The 18,998-nt window shown below is 33.7% G+C and overlaps 2 protein-coding genes across 2 annotated transcripts; both read right to left on the bottom strand.

Annotated features, from left to right (window-relative positions):
* Positions 1–1,034: 1,034 nt before the first annotated feature.
* Positions 1,035–10,153, bottom strand: LOC114173451 (apyrase 2). The gene is made up of 9 exons (XM_028057909.2): positions 9,443–10,153; positions 9,080–9,208; positions 8,776–8,832; positions 8,586–8,678; positions 2,502–2,707; positions 2,271–2,362; positions 1,884–2,101; positions 1,593–1,782; positions 1,035–1,493 (listed from the first exon to the last, which is right to left on the bottom strand). The coding sequence occupies exons 1-9, from the start codon at positions 9,752–9,754 to the stop codon at positions 1,381–1,383; spliced, it is 1,410 nt and encodes a 469-aa protein (XP_027913710.2). The 5' UTR covers positions 9,755–10,153; the 3' UTR covers positions 1,035–1,380.
* Positions 10,154–15,132: 4,979 nt separating this feature from the next.
* Positions 15,133–18,306, bottom strand: LOC114192059 (aquaporin SIP1-1-like). Its single transcript, XM_028081620.2, has 3 exons — positions 17,765–18,306; positions 16,234–16,506; positions 15,133–15,510 (listed from the first exon to the last, which is right to left on the bottom strand). Exons 1-3 carry the CDS (start codon positions 18,077–18,079, stop codon positions 15,352–15,354), a joined length of 747 nt encoding a protein of 248 aa, XP_027937421.2. The 5' UTR covers positions 18,080–18,306; the 3' UTR covers positions 15,133–15,351.
* Between the last annotated feature and the right edge of the window lie 692 nt (positions 18,307–18,998).

The raw sequence follows: 18,998 nt of genomic DNA, 5'->3' as shown, positions 1-18,998 counted from the left end.
AGGGTATTGATAGAATTATGGAGGATTTCATGCTTGACTTCCAGAGTATAATGACGGGTTTCCATGGCTTGTTGAAAGACTGTGTAATAACCATCTTGTGTGGCCACCGCAACATCAAATTGGGATTGAAGGTTGGCTAATTTGTCAAGGATAGCCTGCAAGGTGTCCTCAACATCTTTGTTTGGTTTAGGAGGCATGAAGGTAGATCAATGAAAACATCACAATGTTATGCGCTAGGAATAAGGGAAATAAACTAATAAAAGAGAAGAACCAAATTTAAAATTTTCTCTCTGTCTGTTCTTGTTACACAGATTGGTCTTTAAAGACCTTGAATCATTGAGTCAGACCCAAAGGGGCATTTGTCTCTCATTCTAACAAAAAATCTTCCCGTGTAATCCTTGAATCATAGGGGCGTTGATATTTTTCTTATAAACCTTGATGGTTCTAATCTACTATCAATCTTAGGACCACTCATTTTTCAGTTGTTTTTTATCAAGACATTTTTCCGTCAAACTTTACTAGATAATTTTTCTATCGATTTGAACCAAGAGGTCTTTAATTTAACTTTCTTCAAAATATATTACTTTATATATTATTATATGTCCATCTATCCAAAAATTGTTGTTGGATAAAATTGTAAAAAGGATTAGAATGAATCAAATTTTTTAAGTAACATTTTAAATAAACAAAATGGATTAATAAGTTACTTTTGAATCAGATATCGATCTATTTTGTCAAGCATTGAGAGGAGAATCCCATTTAAAAGATTTGACTAAACCTGTCAAAGTGAATCAATTGAATCCCCGTTGCCTCTAAAGTAAATTCATCCAAGTTGACTCCTTGATGACCCAAAATTTGCCAATTCAGATATAAATGAATTGCAAAACATAATGCGTGACTTGTTTATGGTTACATCGAATTATTTTAACGTGTAACATGATACCAACGCAGCGTCAATTACCTACACTCCTGCAAGCGACATGCAAGGTCTGGGTTTTCAACAAGATGAGATAAAAAGAAAAGATTTAACTATATCATCACGAATGGAACCATTTATAGAAACAAAAATGAAATGGTGTTATAGCATCACCATTTTGTTCGTCTCTTAAGACAACAACATATTTAGATGCACTTAACGAATCGAATGAATCTTCCAAAATCTTAAATCAGATATGTTTGTAATTAATTACATATGAAAAATAATGAAGATATGATCTCCCATTATTTCTGAATCACAGATCCATATCCAATCTCAATTCAGCCTGAAAGTTAATCTCTGATCATCTTGAACGACACTATTTCACCACAATATCCCAGTGTGATGAAACTAATGTTTCCCTAGATGTCTGATGAGTAATCTAAGTGGTGATGCCAGTGACACTACGTAGATGATACAGCTTCAATGGCGCTGCCAAGGGGCCATGCTGCCTCAACGAGGGCATCATCGTATTTAACTTTCTTCACCAGTGTAACTTCTTGCCATGGATATATGCCTGCTTACAAATTCAAGTAATGAGGACAGGATGATAGCACAATAACTCAGACTTTGTGGAAACGACATTTTAGATATTCGGTACTGGAATAAAACTTACCAAACCCATCAACAAGCAGTGTATACTGGTATACGAGATCCATGCAAAGATAAGGAAGGTTCCCCTCCTCAACATTTGGATAAGTCGATTTGGCATTCTCAAGTTTTGTTTGACATGCTTGCTTAGCTGCATCCTCAAAATCTGCTGGACGAACTATCGCAACTGGCGACTTTGGATCAGCAAAACCAGCCTATGAATAAATGATAAGTGATTAGAATAGCAATGCAGTAGCATTTGAAGCAATAACTATTAACACTCTTCCAAGGTTGGAAAAAATAAAATAATAAATACCTCAGCTGCGCGGTCAAAGAAAAAAGATGCAACAAAAAGATTCTTCTGCCCATCTCCCCCTCCACCATTCCATATCCCACCAAAAGTACACTTCATATGAGTACATGCTGACTCGTTAACTTTGAGAGCCTTAAGAGCAACACTTTTGCATTCATTTATGTTTGCTCCTAATGAGGAAGATGAAGCCTTAAACGACTTTCCCCCATACAGATAGGACCCTGAGAAAATTTATTTAAAGAAAATAACTTCTTATCAGAATTATAAGGCAAGAAACAGAATATAAATTAATTCAAAGCTCTTTTTCCCTGATGACCAATTAAGGGTTAAAAAGAACTGAAATGTAACTTGGTACCAGGCATACAACATACAAGAAAGGAGTATATTTACCATCATAGCCAGATAAGATACAAGGGTTTTCAGCATCATCAGAAACCTTTAAAATCTCTGCACGGGCAGCTAGTAAACCATAGCGCAGGTAACTGAAAGTAAGATGTAAAAGTCTATCAGAGAAGAAAAAAGAATACCAGGATACACAGTATCAATGAACATGGAATAGGAGTTGAAAAAGACTAGCTCCTAGATAGAGGCTGAAAGCTGAAAAATCAGGAAGTAGAAAACCTGTGAACATAGACGTAGTATTTCCTTCCCCTCAGGAACATCTCCCTGACATATGGATCCCCTCCATCTGCTACTTTTGGAGCCATGGCAGCGTCTGTCTCTGAGATGGCATAAGCCATTTGAACAGATCCACCACCAAGATCAACAACCCCAACAGTCTTTGAATAATCTTTTCCCAAATTTCCCAATAGATAGTTGATCGTAACCTAAAACAATTCCCAAGGTACTTCAGAGAAGAGAATACACAAAGTTCATAATTAATTTACAAGTTGCAGCTAGTAGCCTGTATTCACGCTTGATTAATATATTTTCATAAATAAATGTTTCCATGCAGCTTACGACTTATACCTGACCATATATATTCAGCTCATGAACTTTCAAGAAATTATCAGATCTCTAGATTTTGTGTTCTAAAATCGATAATCATTCGCTAAACTAAATTTTGAAGTTCTAACTAAGTTATATTTGTGTGACACATCTAAGCATTGCTTGTACACTCTTGAAATACAAATTCCAAAATTCAATTATGTAATGAGAAAACTGTAGACCAAAGAATTTTATATTGGTAAGGGAACTAGACTTAATCCCACCAAAAACTATAAAGTGGAAAAAAATACTCAATTATTTTACATTTGTTGGAAACTCAGAATTAACGGAACTTTGAATGTAAGTAGGGTGGCAAACTTTCTATGGGGAGAAGTGAGGAAGCAAATTTTATCTACTTCGGCAACAAACTGATAACTGAATTTTTTAAATGAATTTTATAATTTTATTTTCAAGAAGATATTTGAGTTTAAATACATATAAATCAACAAGCTATGTGAATGGTAATTCAAACATTTAACAAAGGGTTTTGAAATTCAAACTTCACTAAATTGCCTCAAATTTGTAAGTTGAGTATTCCACACCACATCTCCCACTAATTTCCCCAAGGCAATAAATAACAAAAGCAATTGTAGCCTAATTGGCCTTTTTTAATTATTGTTTCTACTTGATACGTATGTGTTTTAGGATATGATCAAGACCTATTTCTTTTGTGAGCCACTAGACAAAAAGTCATTCTAAAAGTTTTTATACTTATCATCCCCTTGAGCTGAATAGTGAAAATAGATATTATATTATGATCTTCTTAGAACCCCAGAAAAAAATGGAAAAATTAACTGTCTCATACCTAAGATTTAAGGAACAACTACTCACAGAAGAATATAATAGAAGGTTCTAAGTTTGGTGTGAGCATTAGTACCCACCAACACAGTAAAGGCATGAGAACCCACAAACATAAGGAAAAATTTTAAGTTTCGCATGCGTAGAAAGACTAGAAAATCTGGGATCCTCAACGTTAAAGGAAGCCTAAAAAAAGAGGAGTGCTATAAATAGAATAAAGAAAAATGAATAAAAAATATAATAACTTTTCATTTTAGATTACAAATTTTAAAATAGGAACCCAGTAACTTGGAAGATTAGAGAAGGACTACTCAGGTTGTGTGACTAATTGTTTTCTTGGTCGTTGGTATTTTTTAATATCCAGAAAACTATGATTTATTGATAACCCAACCACATTATAAGCCAATAAAAGAAATATTAGCCAACCAAACTACACATGAAGCACAATTGGTAATGAGAGTAAGTATCCAGGATTCATTTCCTGAAGATTACAATGGCTAGTCATTTTGAAACTTCTTCCAGCCTAGTTGTGGAACTGTTGTAATTTCTCCATTGAATTACATGATTACCCAACGATTGAGAAAAGATTCGTTGACTAGAAATTCCTTTCTAAAAATGCTCAGTTTTCTAGATTAGACTTTGTTCGGTTTTGTTTTTGCTTGGGAACAAACAATTTGAAGTTTAGTGTTGCGATAAATGTCAAGTATTGATATCTTTTAATCATATTTTAGGCTCATATTTGAATACTTGTGGTATTTTATAATGTTTTTTAGTAGTTTTAGTTCAAATTAAATTTTGTAACTTTTTATCATGATTTTACATTTTCCCTGTTTATTTATTTTTGTAAGAAAAGGAGAAAATTAGGGCCCAAAAATGGAACTTAAGTTTGAGAGAACCATTCTCACTCAAGCGAGACTCAGGGGAACATAAACGAGAAGCACGTGACTTGCACTCTCCAACTAATAAAATTCAAGGCTACATGTACTCTGCCGTAGTCACCGCTAGTTAATTAACCCAAGGAGACACTCTAAGAGTGTATGCTGAAGAAAAAACTCAAATCCAAATGTTACAAATCTAGGACTAGACAACCTTCTACATATCCTAAGTCATTGGGACACATATCAGAATGTTTGAGTACTCTAAGCCCTTCATCTTTAGTTTTTCTTTTACTTTTGTGCTAGACTGAAGACATGAAGGGTTTAACTCCTTGTTCTTAAAGGTTTATGTAGTTACCCGGCTCATGTAGTTTATCTTCTCCAAACATTATTTAGTTATTTGATTAATTGTTTTTACTTTTTTTTTAATGTTTTTTGGGCCTGGCAAACCAAATTGTGGTTGGAAAACACTTTTATAAATTAGGATCTAGATAAAAACTAAGGTACAACCTACAACTGAGAACGAGAGTAGAAACTACCAGTTGTAAGTCCTCTACTTTAATGTTGGTTGCTTGACAAAATTCACCCAGGAAGTAGATCCTCCCTTAAGTATTCTAGGTATTTTTTTTCATCAAGGAATTGGGTTAAAATCAATTTCGTGGGCCGTTGAATTAACTACGTAATTGAACTTGATGGGCTAGGGAGGAAGGAATTAAATGAGAAATACTAACAAAATTAATATCCAACAACTCTTTTATCATTTTTCATTACCATTATTCTTCATTCGAGTCATTTGATTAATCTTTATTCTCTTATCCAAAAACCTTAAAAATTCTCATTTGACTCTATTCATTTTATTATACAAAATGGTATTTATTTTTGTTTTAGAATTCACAAAACCCTACAATTAATTTTCTTTTTGAGCAAATAATTACATAGCAAGTTTCTATGAATTCAATACTTAGATTTTTGTCCATTTACTACTTATGACAAACTGGTATCTTGCCAAAGATTTTTTAATCTCCTACTCATGGCACTCTATCAAACCAATATTAAAGGTTCTTCACCTACTCCAAGTCCACTAAAACAATCATCAGTACCTATTCCCACCCACCAATGCAAGACATGAGTCATTGTTTTTATGTTAAATGGTGAGTCCTCTTCATCAAGTCTTTCACCATCATCACTCAATACAATGGCTCCTAATAATGAAGATTATGACACATTTCTTTTCAAAAAAGTATTTGATTGACTTGTAATCCTTATCATATATACAATTTTCTAAACAATCACTCGTTGACTTCATCCTATTTGTCATTTATCTCATCCATATCTTTTTACAATTCCAAGAAATATGAATAAAGTACTTGATGATCCTAGATGGTGACAAGCCATGATTGTTGGAATACAAGCTCTTGAACATAATAGCACATCAGAATGAGTTTTTCTTCCGCTTGGGAAGAAGGAAAATGGATGTCAATGGATTTATGGCATCAAAGTTGGGCGAAACGATGAAATTGATCATTTTAAAGCTTATTGGTAGACAAAGGACACACTTAGATATACGGTCTCAATAGTATATATTTTATCTCATGAGGTAAAAAAAGTACTATTGTTTGCCTCTTGTTTGACATAGTAGCTACTTTGGCTGCTATAGCAATTGGATATTAAGAATATTTTTCTTCATGGTAGTTTGAAGGAAGAAATCTACATCGAGAAACCACCTGTCTCTTGGAAATTTTATTTACTTCAATGTGCATGTTGATAAGATAGTCATGACAGGAAATCATAATGCTAAAATTTCTTAGCTAAAGAAGCATTTATGCAATCACGTTCATACAAAAGATCTTACATGTCTCAAATACTTTGTGGACACTGAAGCGGTTCAAACAAAGGAGGGTATTTAATTACTCAAAGAAAATACGCCTTATATCCTAAAAGAAATAGGCATGATGGAGTAGACTCATGGATACTCCTATAGATCCAAATCAAAAAGTAATGACAAAATAGAATGAACTTTCCTCAGAGATATGGAAAACTTTTTGAAAATATTATTTCTCTCACTATTATAGACCTGACCTATGTTTTGCAGTTGATGTGATTAGTCAATTCATGTACACTCCTACTATGTCAAAGGGTCCAAATACCTCAAAAAGGGTCCAAAACAAGTATGTCGTACAAAGATAAAAGAAATGCCCAAATATCTAGGTATTGTGATGCTGACAAGGCAAATTCTCTCTTATAGATAGAGGTTCCACTACTGAATATTGAGTTTTCATTGGAGGTAATATTATTTCTTGGGAAACCAAGAAGCATGATGCCATTGTTCTGATCAAGTGTTGAGGCTGAATATAAGGCAACAGTGTTATTCATATGGATAAAATGATTTCTCCAAGAACTAAAATCTAGTGAGAATCAACGAATGAGAATGTATTGTAATAATTAAGAAGCTCTCCAAATTGCTTCCAACTTTGTGTTTTGTGAGAGAACAAAACACATAGAAATTGAATGTCATTTTATTCACAAAGTCTTGTTGTCCAAAGAAATTTACAATGAGATTGTTAGCTCCAACGATCAACTTGCAGATATTTTGACAAAATCCTTAAGAAAACCTCAAATTCAATTTATATATTCTAAGTTTGGTACATAAAATCAGTATGCTCTAACTTGAGGAGTGTTAGAATGGGTTACAACTTCTTTTTTCATCAACAAATGTTAGTTGTTAGCTTTTATTAGTGGGAGAAGTTGAACTCACAACCTCTCCCACCCTCCCTTCTAAATCCATCAAACCAACCTTACTTCTCCAAATTGTTAGCAAGGGGATCGATAGAATCGGTTATAACTTATATCATCATCTAAGCAACTTCATAAAAGTTATTTTCTGTTGTACCTATCTACATCTTGAGTCCTACAGGTGAACTTTATTTTCTTTCCTTTTCTATCTCTTTATACTTTTGTTGCAAGATACACATCTCTCTCTCTCTGTGTATATATATATATATATATGTGTGTGTGTGAGAGAGAGAGAGAGAGATACTCTAAAGAGAGATCTAATTGAGATGTCTCAAGTACCTTTCTCATATTATTTCTCAAGTGTACAATTCATCATTCAAAAAATCATATGTTACTAATGAATTATGTATTTGAATTTGTATCCATGATCCCATCGTTTGTGGAAAAGTTCTACTTTAAGAAAATGGAACTTTTTAGAGCAAATGCATTTTTTTCAACTTTTTCTCTTCTTTTCTGGTTGCTCTAAGAGAGCCCCTTATCCTCATTTGTTTCAGACTTCTTGATATATGTTCAGCAACAGAATAAACATGTCATCAATTAATTTCCAGTTCCATAGTGTAGTCAAATAGTGGAATCACGCTCCACCATTTTAGAAAAATACTATTACAAGCCCTAACTGAAAGTTCAGCAATCAAAATCCAAAGCCAAACATAAAGGACTAATATTTTTTCAACTTCTGAAATATATATATATATATATATATGAAAATTGGGAAGTGAAAATTTGTGTTAGTAAGTTGGTCGTTATGCCAGTATTTTGCGGCTCAGACTGTTCCTTTTGTGTGTGATAGGAAGCCACTATGGACCTAGTATATGGCAAAACGTAATATAAGAAAAGAATAAAAGGGAATGAGTAACCACAGAGGTAAACTACTATTGAGCTAACTTGTCAAGAATATCTTCATCAACATCAAACGCCAAAGGGTTCATTCGATTTGGTCATTCAAACTCACTCCATCTCACTTAATAAATAAAAGAGTTAGAAACCACAGCCACCAAAACCTCATTTACATTATTCATACACCACAATCACCATAAGCCATCGAATAATCTATTAATCAAGAATCTGATCTATATTAGTGAGAGATAGTCAATATTCTTACAGTCCCCGTATGAACTATTCCACATTTTTAACGTGATCTATAACAGAAAAACTAACGGTCTAAATAGTAACTGGAGTAAAGCCAATAGGCAAGCCTAAAAAGATGTAAAGCCGTAGCCAGTTCTAACGACATTAAGTTCATGAATCATACCCATTGATAAGCACCTTCCTGTGTTCCATCCAGCACTGTAACTGCATCAATCTCAGATCTCAGGCTACTCTTGTCCTTAAGCAAATCCCTTACCTTAAATGAGTGAAATTTTAGGCAAGAAAAAGTTATAACATAACAAATTGCAAATAGCTGCTAAATCATTGAATTGAGAAAGACACAGAATAGCCACCGCTTGCAAGATCCTATCTGATGCATCTCCTTCCAAAGCCCTCAAACCCGCAGTAGCCTGCAAAGTACACAAACTCAATCATTAGGACCCAAACGTCAGTTAACACACAACCACAGACACTGAGTTAGTGTATGTTTGGATGCCAGTTGGAAGAACTAAAAGAACTCCCAAAACAATAACCTCTTCTTCACTTTGTGCACTGGAATTCAGGAATGTGAATTAGAACTCCTAAGAGGACGGTTCCAACTTCTATCTAAACAAAGGGTCACTAAATATAAAACTAACAAAAGAAAAAAATACGCACCCCAACTCGAACGATTGTCTTGGATCGCAATTCACGAGGAACAACACTCTCAGCTTTTTCCAGAAGCGGAACCAAAGATTCTGCTGCCTTTTTGGGATCTTGAGCGTACGAACTCAAACCCGGTTTAAGCTGCAAAATACAAATCAACTGTGAAACCAAAAACGCCTGCAAGTCATAATATACTAATAATAACAATAATAATCCTGATAATAAATAATAATTATCATGATTTTATCGCAATCGGTAAACTGAGGACAAACGTGACCACAACGGAAGTAGCATGGGCAAAACTTCAAAAGTGTGGCACAAATTGCACGCCGAACCGTTCAAAATAGTAATAATAATAATTTGCTTTGTTTTGACCTGAACGAAAAGCTCGAGATCTTTGCCAATGTGAACGAGATCTAGGTTTTGATCGAAATGGAAGACGTGGACGCGACTGCCGGAGCTTCCGGCGTCAAAGATGACGGCGTAGGAACCTCCGGATTTCTTGTTGGGAGACATTTTGCGGTTGACGAGGGCAAAGTCTCCGGCGGACTCGTTGGAGGAGCTGGACGGCATGACGTAGAGGACGAACACAATGAGAAGGAGCGGGATCGCGACAACGAGCAGAGTCCCTCGGAACCGGTAGATCTTGTCGGAGAGTGACTCCTGGCGGCCGATGCGCTTCAGCATTTTGCTGGACTCGAACTCCTGCGAGTGCTGATCGGCAGCGTGCGAGGGCGGGGAATTGCTGCTAGCCTGGCCGTCAAAGAGCTCAGCCGAGGACGGCGACCTGTACCGGATCTGACCGTTGGAGGAGGCGGCGGCGGGCGGAGCCTTCAATTGCTTGGGATCTTGTAGCGGCTCCAGCTCTGTGTCTTGGGATTCTCAACCAACTGATTGGAAAAGAGGAAAACGACGTCGGTGACGGATCCGAAAACGAAAGGGACGCGAAAACGGCGTGATGGTGTCCGTTGTATTGTGCCAATGCAAAATGCACGTTGCGTCTCTGCAACTCAACACTGAATCTCTCTCTTTCTCTCTCTAACTATCTCACTCGTGTAGTGAGAGAAGAGGGTGTCAGTGTCTGTGTTGTTTGTGCGGGAAAAATGGTTAAATGGTGTGTAACTGTAAATTGCAAAGGAAGAAAAGGTTACTGAGTTGGCCTTGCTCGCCCTCCGGGTCGGACTCGGTCTGAGAAAAACCGAGTCGTTCTGTTTCTCAATCTTTCCGCGTTTTCCCTGTGCCCCATGTATAAGTATTGAGTATTTTTGTAAACAAGTGTATAAGGCTACGTGTCATGTACGATCTGTAGGAACGAGGGAAAGAATGAACTTTCCACGTGGACATTCTTCCTTTAAAATCACTATTTTAGTACATCTATTTTCCTTTCGCTAATTGACAGTTAATTATAAACAATTTATTATCGTTATATATTTTATTTTAAATACGAAAATTGCTTACCAAATAAGAGTGGATTTGAAAAAGAGACAAAAACATTTTAACATTAAAAATTCCACAGACAACACATTTAAATAATGTGATATGAATAATAAATAAAGTTAACATAATTTAAGGAAATAGGATCATAGCAAGAAAGTTAAACGTTTGTATAATAAAAGGAAAAAAAAAAGGCAAGTGTAATTACTAGAAATCCTAAGATATGTTGTTATAATTTGTTCTAAGCAAAAAATTAGCACGTTTGAGGGAGAAATTAAAACTGACAAAAAAAAATTACAGGCCTTAAAACTAAAGTATACATAATTACAAGAAATATTAACGGTATTATTGTAAAACCTTACGTTTATTATACGGGCTACTACTGACGTATGTATACCAAACCGGGGGCAAAAGCGTATGTAAAATTGTACATATACACGAATAAATAAATAAATTATTACACTTAACACCCCGGACGCAGTGTGTCATGATAAATGGGGCGAATATAAAATGAATAACGTATGAATTATCGTCTAAATCAAGTTTTAAAAACTTTACCAAACTTATTGTCCAAAAAACACTTTACCTAACTTCTGAAGAAAAAAAAAAAAAAAACTGCTCTGTACCTTACTAAACTTAGGTTCCAATTCAGATCTGAGTCCACAACTTAGAGCAAAAAAATCGGCTAAAAACACTTATGTTACTAGCAAATAATTCGGCCATAAAGTATTATTATTCCAAAATTATCAAAATCTCTTGCATTTAATATCTACTTTAAGAAATTGGGTTTCTATAGGCTAAAGTGCAGAGATAAGTACGATTTAAATTTAATACTTTAACTATTTACAAAGAAGTCTTTATATTTTAAAAATTGATGTCCCAAAATGCACTCTAAAATAATTAAAAAAATTACAGTATACTTTTTTCAAAAAAAAAAATTATTAACACGCTTATTTTCTTAGAAATGTGTCAGATCACCAATTAATTACAGATTGAGAAACAAGTTTCATAACAATCTCAATCTAACAATATTAACATGCTTTCATTTGCCTTTCTATCCTTATTATTACTCTTTAATTTTATGTAAAAATAAATAAATAATAAAAAAGGTCTTACTTCATTCTGATTTATTTATGTTTGAAGAAATCAACGCATTACCAAACCCATACCATCTATGTATAAAACATTTTCAGTACTTTATAATGAAGACAAGTTCACTTATCATTTACTTATACTTCACTCTAAACTGTTAGAGGTTTCATCCTTAATTAAAAAATAAATAAAATCAATGTAGGAGAATAATATCCGTCCGTATACCGGAATAAAATAGATCAAAAGCTTTCTCAATAATATCGATTTAACTCCACCTTTATATTTAATTTAACCTCGATAATATGTCGAACTCTACATGGGCATAGGGTTTGTGTATTCTATGTGTCATTAAGTTTGTATTGAATACTCTATAATTTAGATTAGTTAAGTTGTACACTATTAGATGGTAAGGTAGACTTTTAGGGTTAAGCTATACATTTTTTCTAATGAGTCACCTTAATAAATAATAAGTTTTAATGTTTATTCAGTTTGCCAAATGTAAATTAACTTAAATTGTTTCAAATTTAAATATAAATTATTATTTGTTTAATGTCTTTTTGAAGAATTGTCAAATAAATAACTAACGTGCCGAGCAATAAACAAGCAAAAGAACAATAAATCTTATGAATTATCATAAGATGACTAAAGTTTGAAGATCGTACAGAAAAGTATAAATTGATTTATTAAAAATTATTAAACGACCAAGATCTCGAAAAACAACAAAAATATTATAATTAATGTTCAAGAGGATTATCTCCAAGTTGAAAGAGAATAGTCACAAACTTCAAAGAAAATTTTTAACATATACACGCCATATTCTCTTAAGGATATACTCATTTCAATAAAATTGGTATGGTTAACATAATTGTTTAGATAAAACATGTCATTTTACTCAACAAAAAGGAGTATAGTAATAAAGTGTAGGATAAAAGTTAAACATTTATTCCAAAAACCTTTGACACTAGGGACAATGCACAAGCACTTGGTCATAATCCTTACGCTTCCTCACAAGAAAAGAGAATCACTTGCTATTAGAGCTCATCGAGACAACATTTTGGTAAGGAACACAACAAGGAGGATCACCAGCTTGATCTAAACCTTATACATGAAATATGAGAAGAAACTTAAATACGAGAAGAAGCAACGAAACAAAGAGTTGCACGATAGTACAACACACGAGTAAAGCAACAAGCTTAAGCTCGGATAAGCGAGAAGTGATAAACTAAAGATAACCCCTTCCTTTCAAACTTCTTCTAATACCACTCCATTAGAGGATTTATAGCTTCTGACATTAATTAATGTCGATAAGCAATGCCTTTAAGTGGCAATAGCAACATTACACATGGAGAACTTAAAAGAGATCGATCTAGATCCTCGATCAAAAATTAAAATGACTCAATCCAAGTATCAAAATCCCACACTCAAAATTCAATTAAGGAAGCATGATAATGTTGGCCACATAATCAAATTGTTTCTCAAAGAAGAAATAAGAATAATCTTTAAAATGTGACAATGATTAGATAAATGATCGACAATTATACCTTGTAAGTCCAAATTGGATGATTTCCACTAATAATTACTTAATGTGGAATGTTTTATCAAATCATCCGTCCAAAAGCATGAAGAATCTGAGGACAACCATCCTTTTGCATGGCAAAGAATAATAAAAGGTGTTTGAGCCTAACACAAGTCAACTACGTGTTGGTCAAGTTTTGTGGAAGAGCACACTCGAAAGCAATATGCATGATTGAGCTAAATCTTATACAAGAAGCACATAAAGAGGTATGTGTCTTAAAAAACACCTCAAAAGCAAGAACAACGAGATGTTATAATACATGAGTATTCCAAAAAGAATACCTAGTTTGGAGGAAGCTCAGCGAAACTCGATAAATTTGAGCCCAAGTGTCCAATCATGGACTTACCTAGAAAAGTCCAAGTACCGTACGAGTGTTCAATCATGTTCTTACTTGAAAAAACTTCAAGTACCTTACAAGCGTCTAATAATGTGACTACTCGGTAAATATGAGCGTAAGCATCTAAAACTATGACTACTCTGTAAATATGAGTATGAGTGTCTAAATATGTGACCAACTCAAGAAAATCAAAGTATAAATTAAGCATCCAAAAATGTGACTTTATGAGTTTGAAAACGTGACCAACTCAGGAAAATTCAGATATAAAATTGTTCGTTTAATAACTTGGTTCTCCTACAAAAGTTAGTAACGTTCAAGCTCAGGAAGTTATGTATCTACCTAGCCTATATTTACAATATTACTATTATTTTGTTGGCCCTAAAAGGACCTAATAAGCAAATGATTCAAGTGTGATATCCATGCGATATATTAACCTCCTTAAAATAAGGGGAAAGATAATATTTATAAGATATATGATATTATTTGATATAAACAAAATCAGTTAACAATAACAGAACCCATTAATTAGTTGTTGGCAGGCCTAAAAAGGTTATAAATACATCTTATCACAAGAAGTACAAGAATCTCATAATCACTTTTACTCATATACTTACTCTAAAATCTCTTATTGACTTGAGCGTTGAAGTCTTTGTAGGTGGATTTCCCTCCTGGTGATGATTCAGAGCTCGACCACATATCAAGAGTCAAGTCAGTCCACCTTAAAGACTACTCGACCAAATCCGGTAAGAACACCTATAATATAAAAATGACACAAATACACTTTACACTATATATCTAAATATATTAATAATTATGTGATAAAAAATATTTCCTAGAATATAATTTTGGACCGAGTAATCCAAAATAAATCATGTAATTCCAATTGGATTGCAAATTTAAAAAATTGTTTTAGATTGCATTATCCGGACCAATATACTAGATTGTGTAATGTGGACAAGAAATACATAATTCTAAATTAATCTAGATGTAGTTATGTTTATGTTATCAAAATATGATTGATTCAGATAATGCAATACAGAATATATTCTAGATAGTTCTTGATTCTTAATTCAAAAGTGTCTTATAATACATCTTCCAGAAAAATCATTTCAATTAGTTCATATCATCACAATATGAAGACTGCAGGAAGAAAAGCCTTATTAATCACACCTTAAAAGAATTTCATTACGGGTAGTACGCGTAGATCGACCCGGTCCACTAGATCACAGGAATTGGCCCACATAAGACTTGTGGCTTAATAAGTATGGTCCATCCCACATAATTATAAATTTGCATCCTGGTCCGCATAAATTTACAATAATAAAATATTAAAAAGAAAATATACCCTTTTACAGGGATTGCAAATTGCCGTGCACAACCCGTCCCACGTTGGGATCCCTAAGCCTAATCCAAAACGACCACGCTCTTGTGCACGGTTGAAAACCCACTAAAAAGTCAAAAATCACATCAATTATGCTACAAAATGTGGTGGTTGTATGTACTAGTTTCTTAATAAACATGAAAAATCATATTAAGGTGAAAAGAAACACATTAGTTCGACTTGATCCTTCCTCGTACCTTAGAAAAGAAACAAAATATAACATTTTAAAGTAAATTCATGGTACGTTATTCACCAAAACATAATTCATAATTGAATTTTTGCTAGAAAGGAATAGTAATGTTAATGAAATCAGTATCCAGTCCAGATACCAAAATTCTACATTATTTTTTCTACGAGTAACAGAAGGGAGAATGAAGGAGTTATATAGATTAAAAGGGTTCTTAATGCAGCAGTAACATTATGCTTAACAATTGAAATGAAGAAGAAAATGACCGAATCCTTCTTCATGCTTTCTTCTGTTTGAGTTCTGGTGGTGGTGGTGGGGGAAAGACTGCACGGAACAACCATGCAGCCAATATTGCTCCGGCAAAGGGGCAAATCCAGTATACATACAATTGGTCCCATGTGTTGTGCCAATTGTTTAAGTATGCCCAACCAAAAGCCTGCAAACAAGAAATAATGCACATAACAAGATATATATACACTACAGAACCTTCATAGCTAATAATTAGAAGTCATCATTTCAAGCCATAAATAAGCATGTAATGACAAAGACATTGTCTTTTTACTGTGAGTAAACATCAAAATTGTAGAAACTATGCAGAGGTTACAATAGGATTTGACAGTTAAATAACAATAAAAATCGGACACAGAGGAAAGGAGGATAGCTGCAGCATACATATGACTGACATGTTCCATAGCTAAATAAAATACAAAAACAAAGCATAACATTTTCATAATTAAAGTCTGGTGCAAGAATTAGATTCCAGAATCCTTAACAACAAATCCTGGGCAGAAATGGTTAAAACAAAAAAACAATTTACAATGTAATATTTCAAACTCAATATACATTTATAACAACATTCTTTGATGAGGAGAATAAGATATGATGATTGAGTTGAGTGAGTGAACTCAGGATTAGTCTATGAAATTGTATCGGTCAAGCACTTTAACACTGACACTCGAGGTTTTAAAGACCGACTCACTCACTTTTGTGCATAAATTTGACACCAGACAATAAAGTACTAAAATGAATATTCTTAAATTCTCATGGACTAATAATGTCCTGCCGATTTCAGGTAAAAATTTAGTAGTTTTCAAAACAATCATTAAAAGACAGATGCAAGAAACACGTAACTGGAAAATGTAAAGAGGTAATCACTCACATTGGCAGGATTCATGGCTGGGCCGGTGTAGGCAGATCCAACCATGACCAAAACTACGGTTGCTGTGGCCAGAAACCAGGTCTTCAACAAATCACTACGAGGGCCCTTGAGGAAGATGAAGAGAACGATAAAGGTAATGAAAAAGGTCAACAACCCTTCAACAACAGCCCCAGTGTGCAAATCCACTTTCAAAGAAGGACCCCCAATCATATGCCTATACTTTTCTGGAATCACTTCCATAATTGCCATTGCACCACCAGCAGCACCAACTGCCTGTTCACAACTCATCCATCCATCAAAATTTCCTTGCACAATTTTCATAACAGAAAAAAGCATAGAAACATTTTTTAACTCGTGACCTTGGCTCTGATATCAATTTTTAGGATCGAATACTTACAACTAGATCAAAAACTATAGTCATCAGTTAGGGTGTAACTCTTTTTACTTAAGAGTGTAACAGTCCAAACATCACGATTCGATTGTGACCCAATCTACTTAGACTCTGACACAGAACAATTGATATCACCTGCAACATTGTCTCTACAACCTAAATGACCCCTCAACCTTTAATCTAAATCCTTATCTGACAGATTACTAAAACGAAACTTCCACTCTAACAAGAGAATTACACTAATGGTATGTTTGGCGGTATTCTACCACCAAAATAGAAATTCTGCTCCAGAACCTGTGTTGAACTTATAATGCAAATTCTTACTGGGCAGATTACTAAATCATTTTGATAGAAAAACAATACTAATAGTATGTTTAGATAGAGTGAAAAAAGGAAAGAAAAAGACAAATAGCATGTTTTTCTTTTTTATTACATAGAAAAAGGTGATAAGAAAAGAAAAATTTAATTTAAAAACAACAATTGAAGGGCACGTTTACTTTTGCTTTCATTTAATGTTTTCACATAAAGGTACAAAAGAAGCAATTGGTTTTTAAATCTTCAAATATTAAAAGAAGAACGGATTGAAAATCAGGTTGTCTTGTAAATTAAAAATGAAAACACACCAAATTTCCTTTCTTTACACTTTCTCTCCCATTAAAATTTCAAAATTTTATTTCTCCATGGCGTTCGGTCCACCCAACCAGACATAGCATAAAACATGACCCATATTTAACTCCTACTTCTTATCCACACCATCCACGCATTTCCTAGAAAGATTAGAAAGAAAAAGAAGGCCAAAAGGACGGAACAAAAAAGTTAACTCAAAAGCAATCCAACAGAGTAAATGGTCATTTTAATCTCCTCTCGTGACTGTACTATCCCTAAATTAAGAAATCACTAAATAATGTCAAATAAACTTGCTAAATATTCTACTTAAATACAAGTTTAAATATCAGTTTAATTACAAGGCATTTTAGCTCATTTGATGGTCGATTCTCAACTACTTATATCTTCGAAAAAATCCTTCAATTCAGGATCTAACGTCATAGCGCGTATAATTTCAATTATACTAGCGACGCCATACAGAGAGAAGAGAGAAAAGTAAAAGACCCTTTTGGACACAAAAGGGAAGCAACGAACCTGGGCAGGGAAACGAAGCGCCATTGAGAAGAGCGTATCAGAACCGAGACCAACGGCGTAAAAGGAAGCGGTGCCGGTGGGGTTGAAGCTGGCGCCGCCGAGGGCATTGCCGATGAGGGTGAAAAGGAAAACAAGTAGAAAAACGAGGGTAATGGTGACAATGAAAGAAGGGTAAGGGAAGCCGTTGTAGGAGATGTCCTGAAGGTTAAGGGCATTAGTTACATACCCAGAAGCAATCCCCAACACAGAGGAACAAAACACCCACATGAAAGTCAACACCCCGTCTCCAATCGCAGCTTTTATGGCACCAACCATCTTTGATTTTTTTTCTTCACCCCTTTGGAAAATTGAAGAAAAAACGTAGAATTGGAGAAGCTATGCGTCACTCAACCGGTGATAGTGGCACCGGTGAGTGATGGAACAGTGGCGACAGCAGAGGGAGAAACAGAAGAAAAGTGTTTGAGGATGAATTGGAGAGAGAAAGTAAGGGGTTAATTAAGAAAGCATGGATCTTTGGTGTTGATGGAGAGTGAAGAAGAGAATGCGAGTGATTCACCTAATCAGTGGTAGGTGCCGTCCAACATGGAGCGTACGTGCGAAAGTAGATAGGCTCTGCCAAAACAACCTGCGGTAACAGGTCGCTCCTGGTTTGTTATTGTAAGAAGAAAAAACACAATTAATGATAAAAAAATGAAAATTTTCCCCCCAATAATCCCACCCTAGACAAAAATGTTACTGTCTAATTTTATAATATTAATAGAAATATATACCTTAATAACATTAAGTGATGTTTATTTATTTTTTTATTATAATAAAAATAATAAATTTATAACTATAAATTACTCTTGATACTAAAATTAAGATTATATTAATTATATCAATAAAATAAATTAATTTTATTAATCTTTTCAATTTTAATAAAAAATTATTATTTTGTTTTAAAAAATTTAACAAAAAATAATCAAATTGATATTAAAATAATTAGAGGATCAATTTGATCTTTTAGTTAAAAATAAGAATAAAATATTAATTAAATCTAAAAATACATATGTTATTTAAAAGATAATTAAATTAAAAAATAAATTTGAAAACCTCAACTAAAATTAAAATTGATAAATTAATTATTTTATTTTAAAAAAATCAGTTACTAATTAAAACTAAAATTAAAAAATAAATAATACCATATATTAACATTTTAAATTAACAAATAAATAAATACAATTATCATTTATTG

The sequence above is a fragment of the Vigna unguiculata genome, chromosome 1, assembly GCF_037176805.1.
Source record: "Vigna unguiculata cultivar grain cowpea cultivar isolate G323 ecotype 2 chromosome 1, ASM3717680v1, whole genome shotgun sequence".
NCBI classification, from domain to species: domain Eukaryota; kingdom Viridiplantae; phylum Streptophyta; class Magnoliopsida; order Fabales; family Fabaceae; genus Vigna; species Vigna unguiculata.
This window is presented reverse-complemented; position numbering and strand designations above follow the sequence as displayed.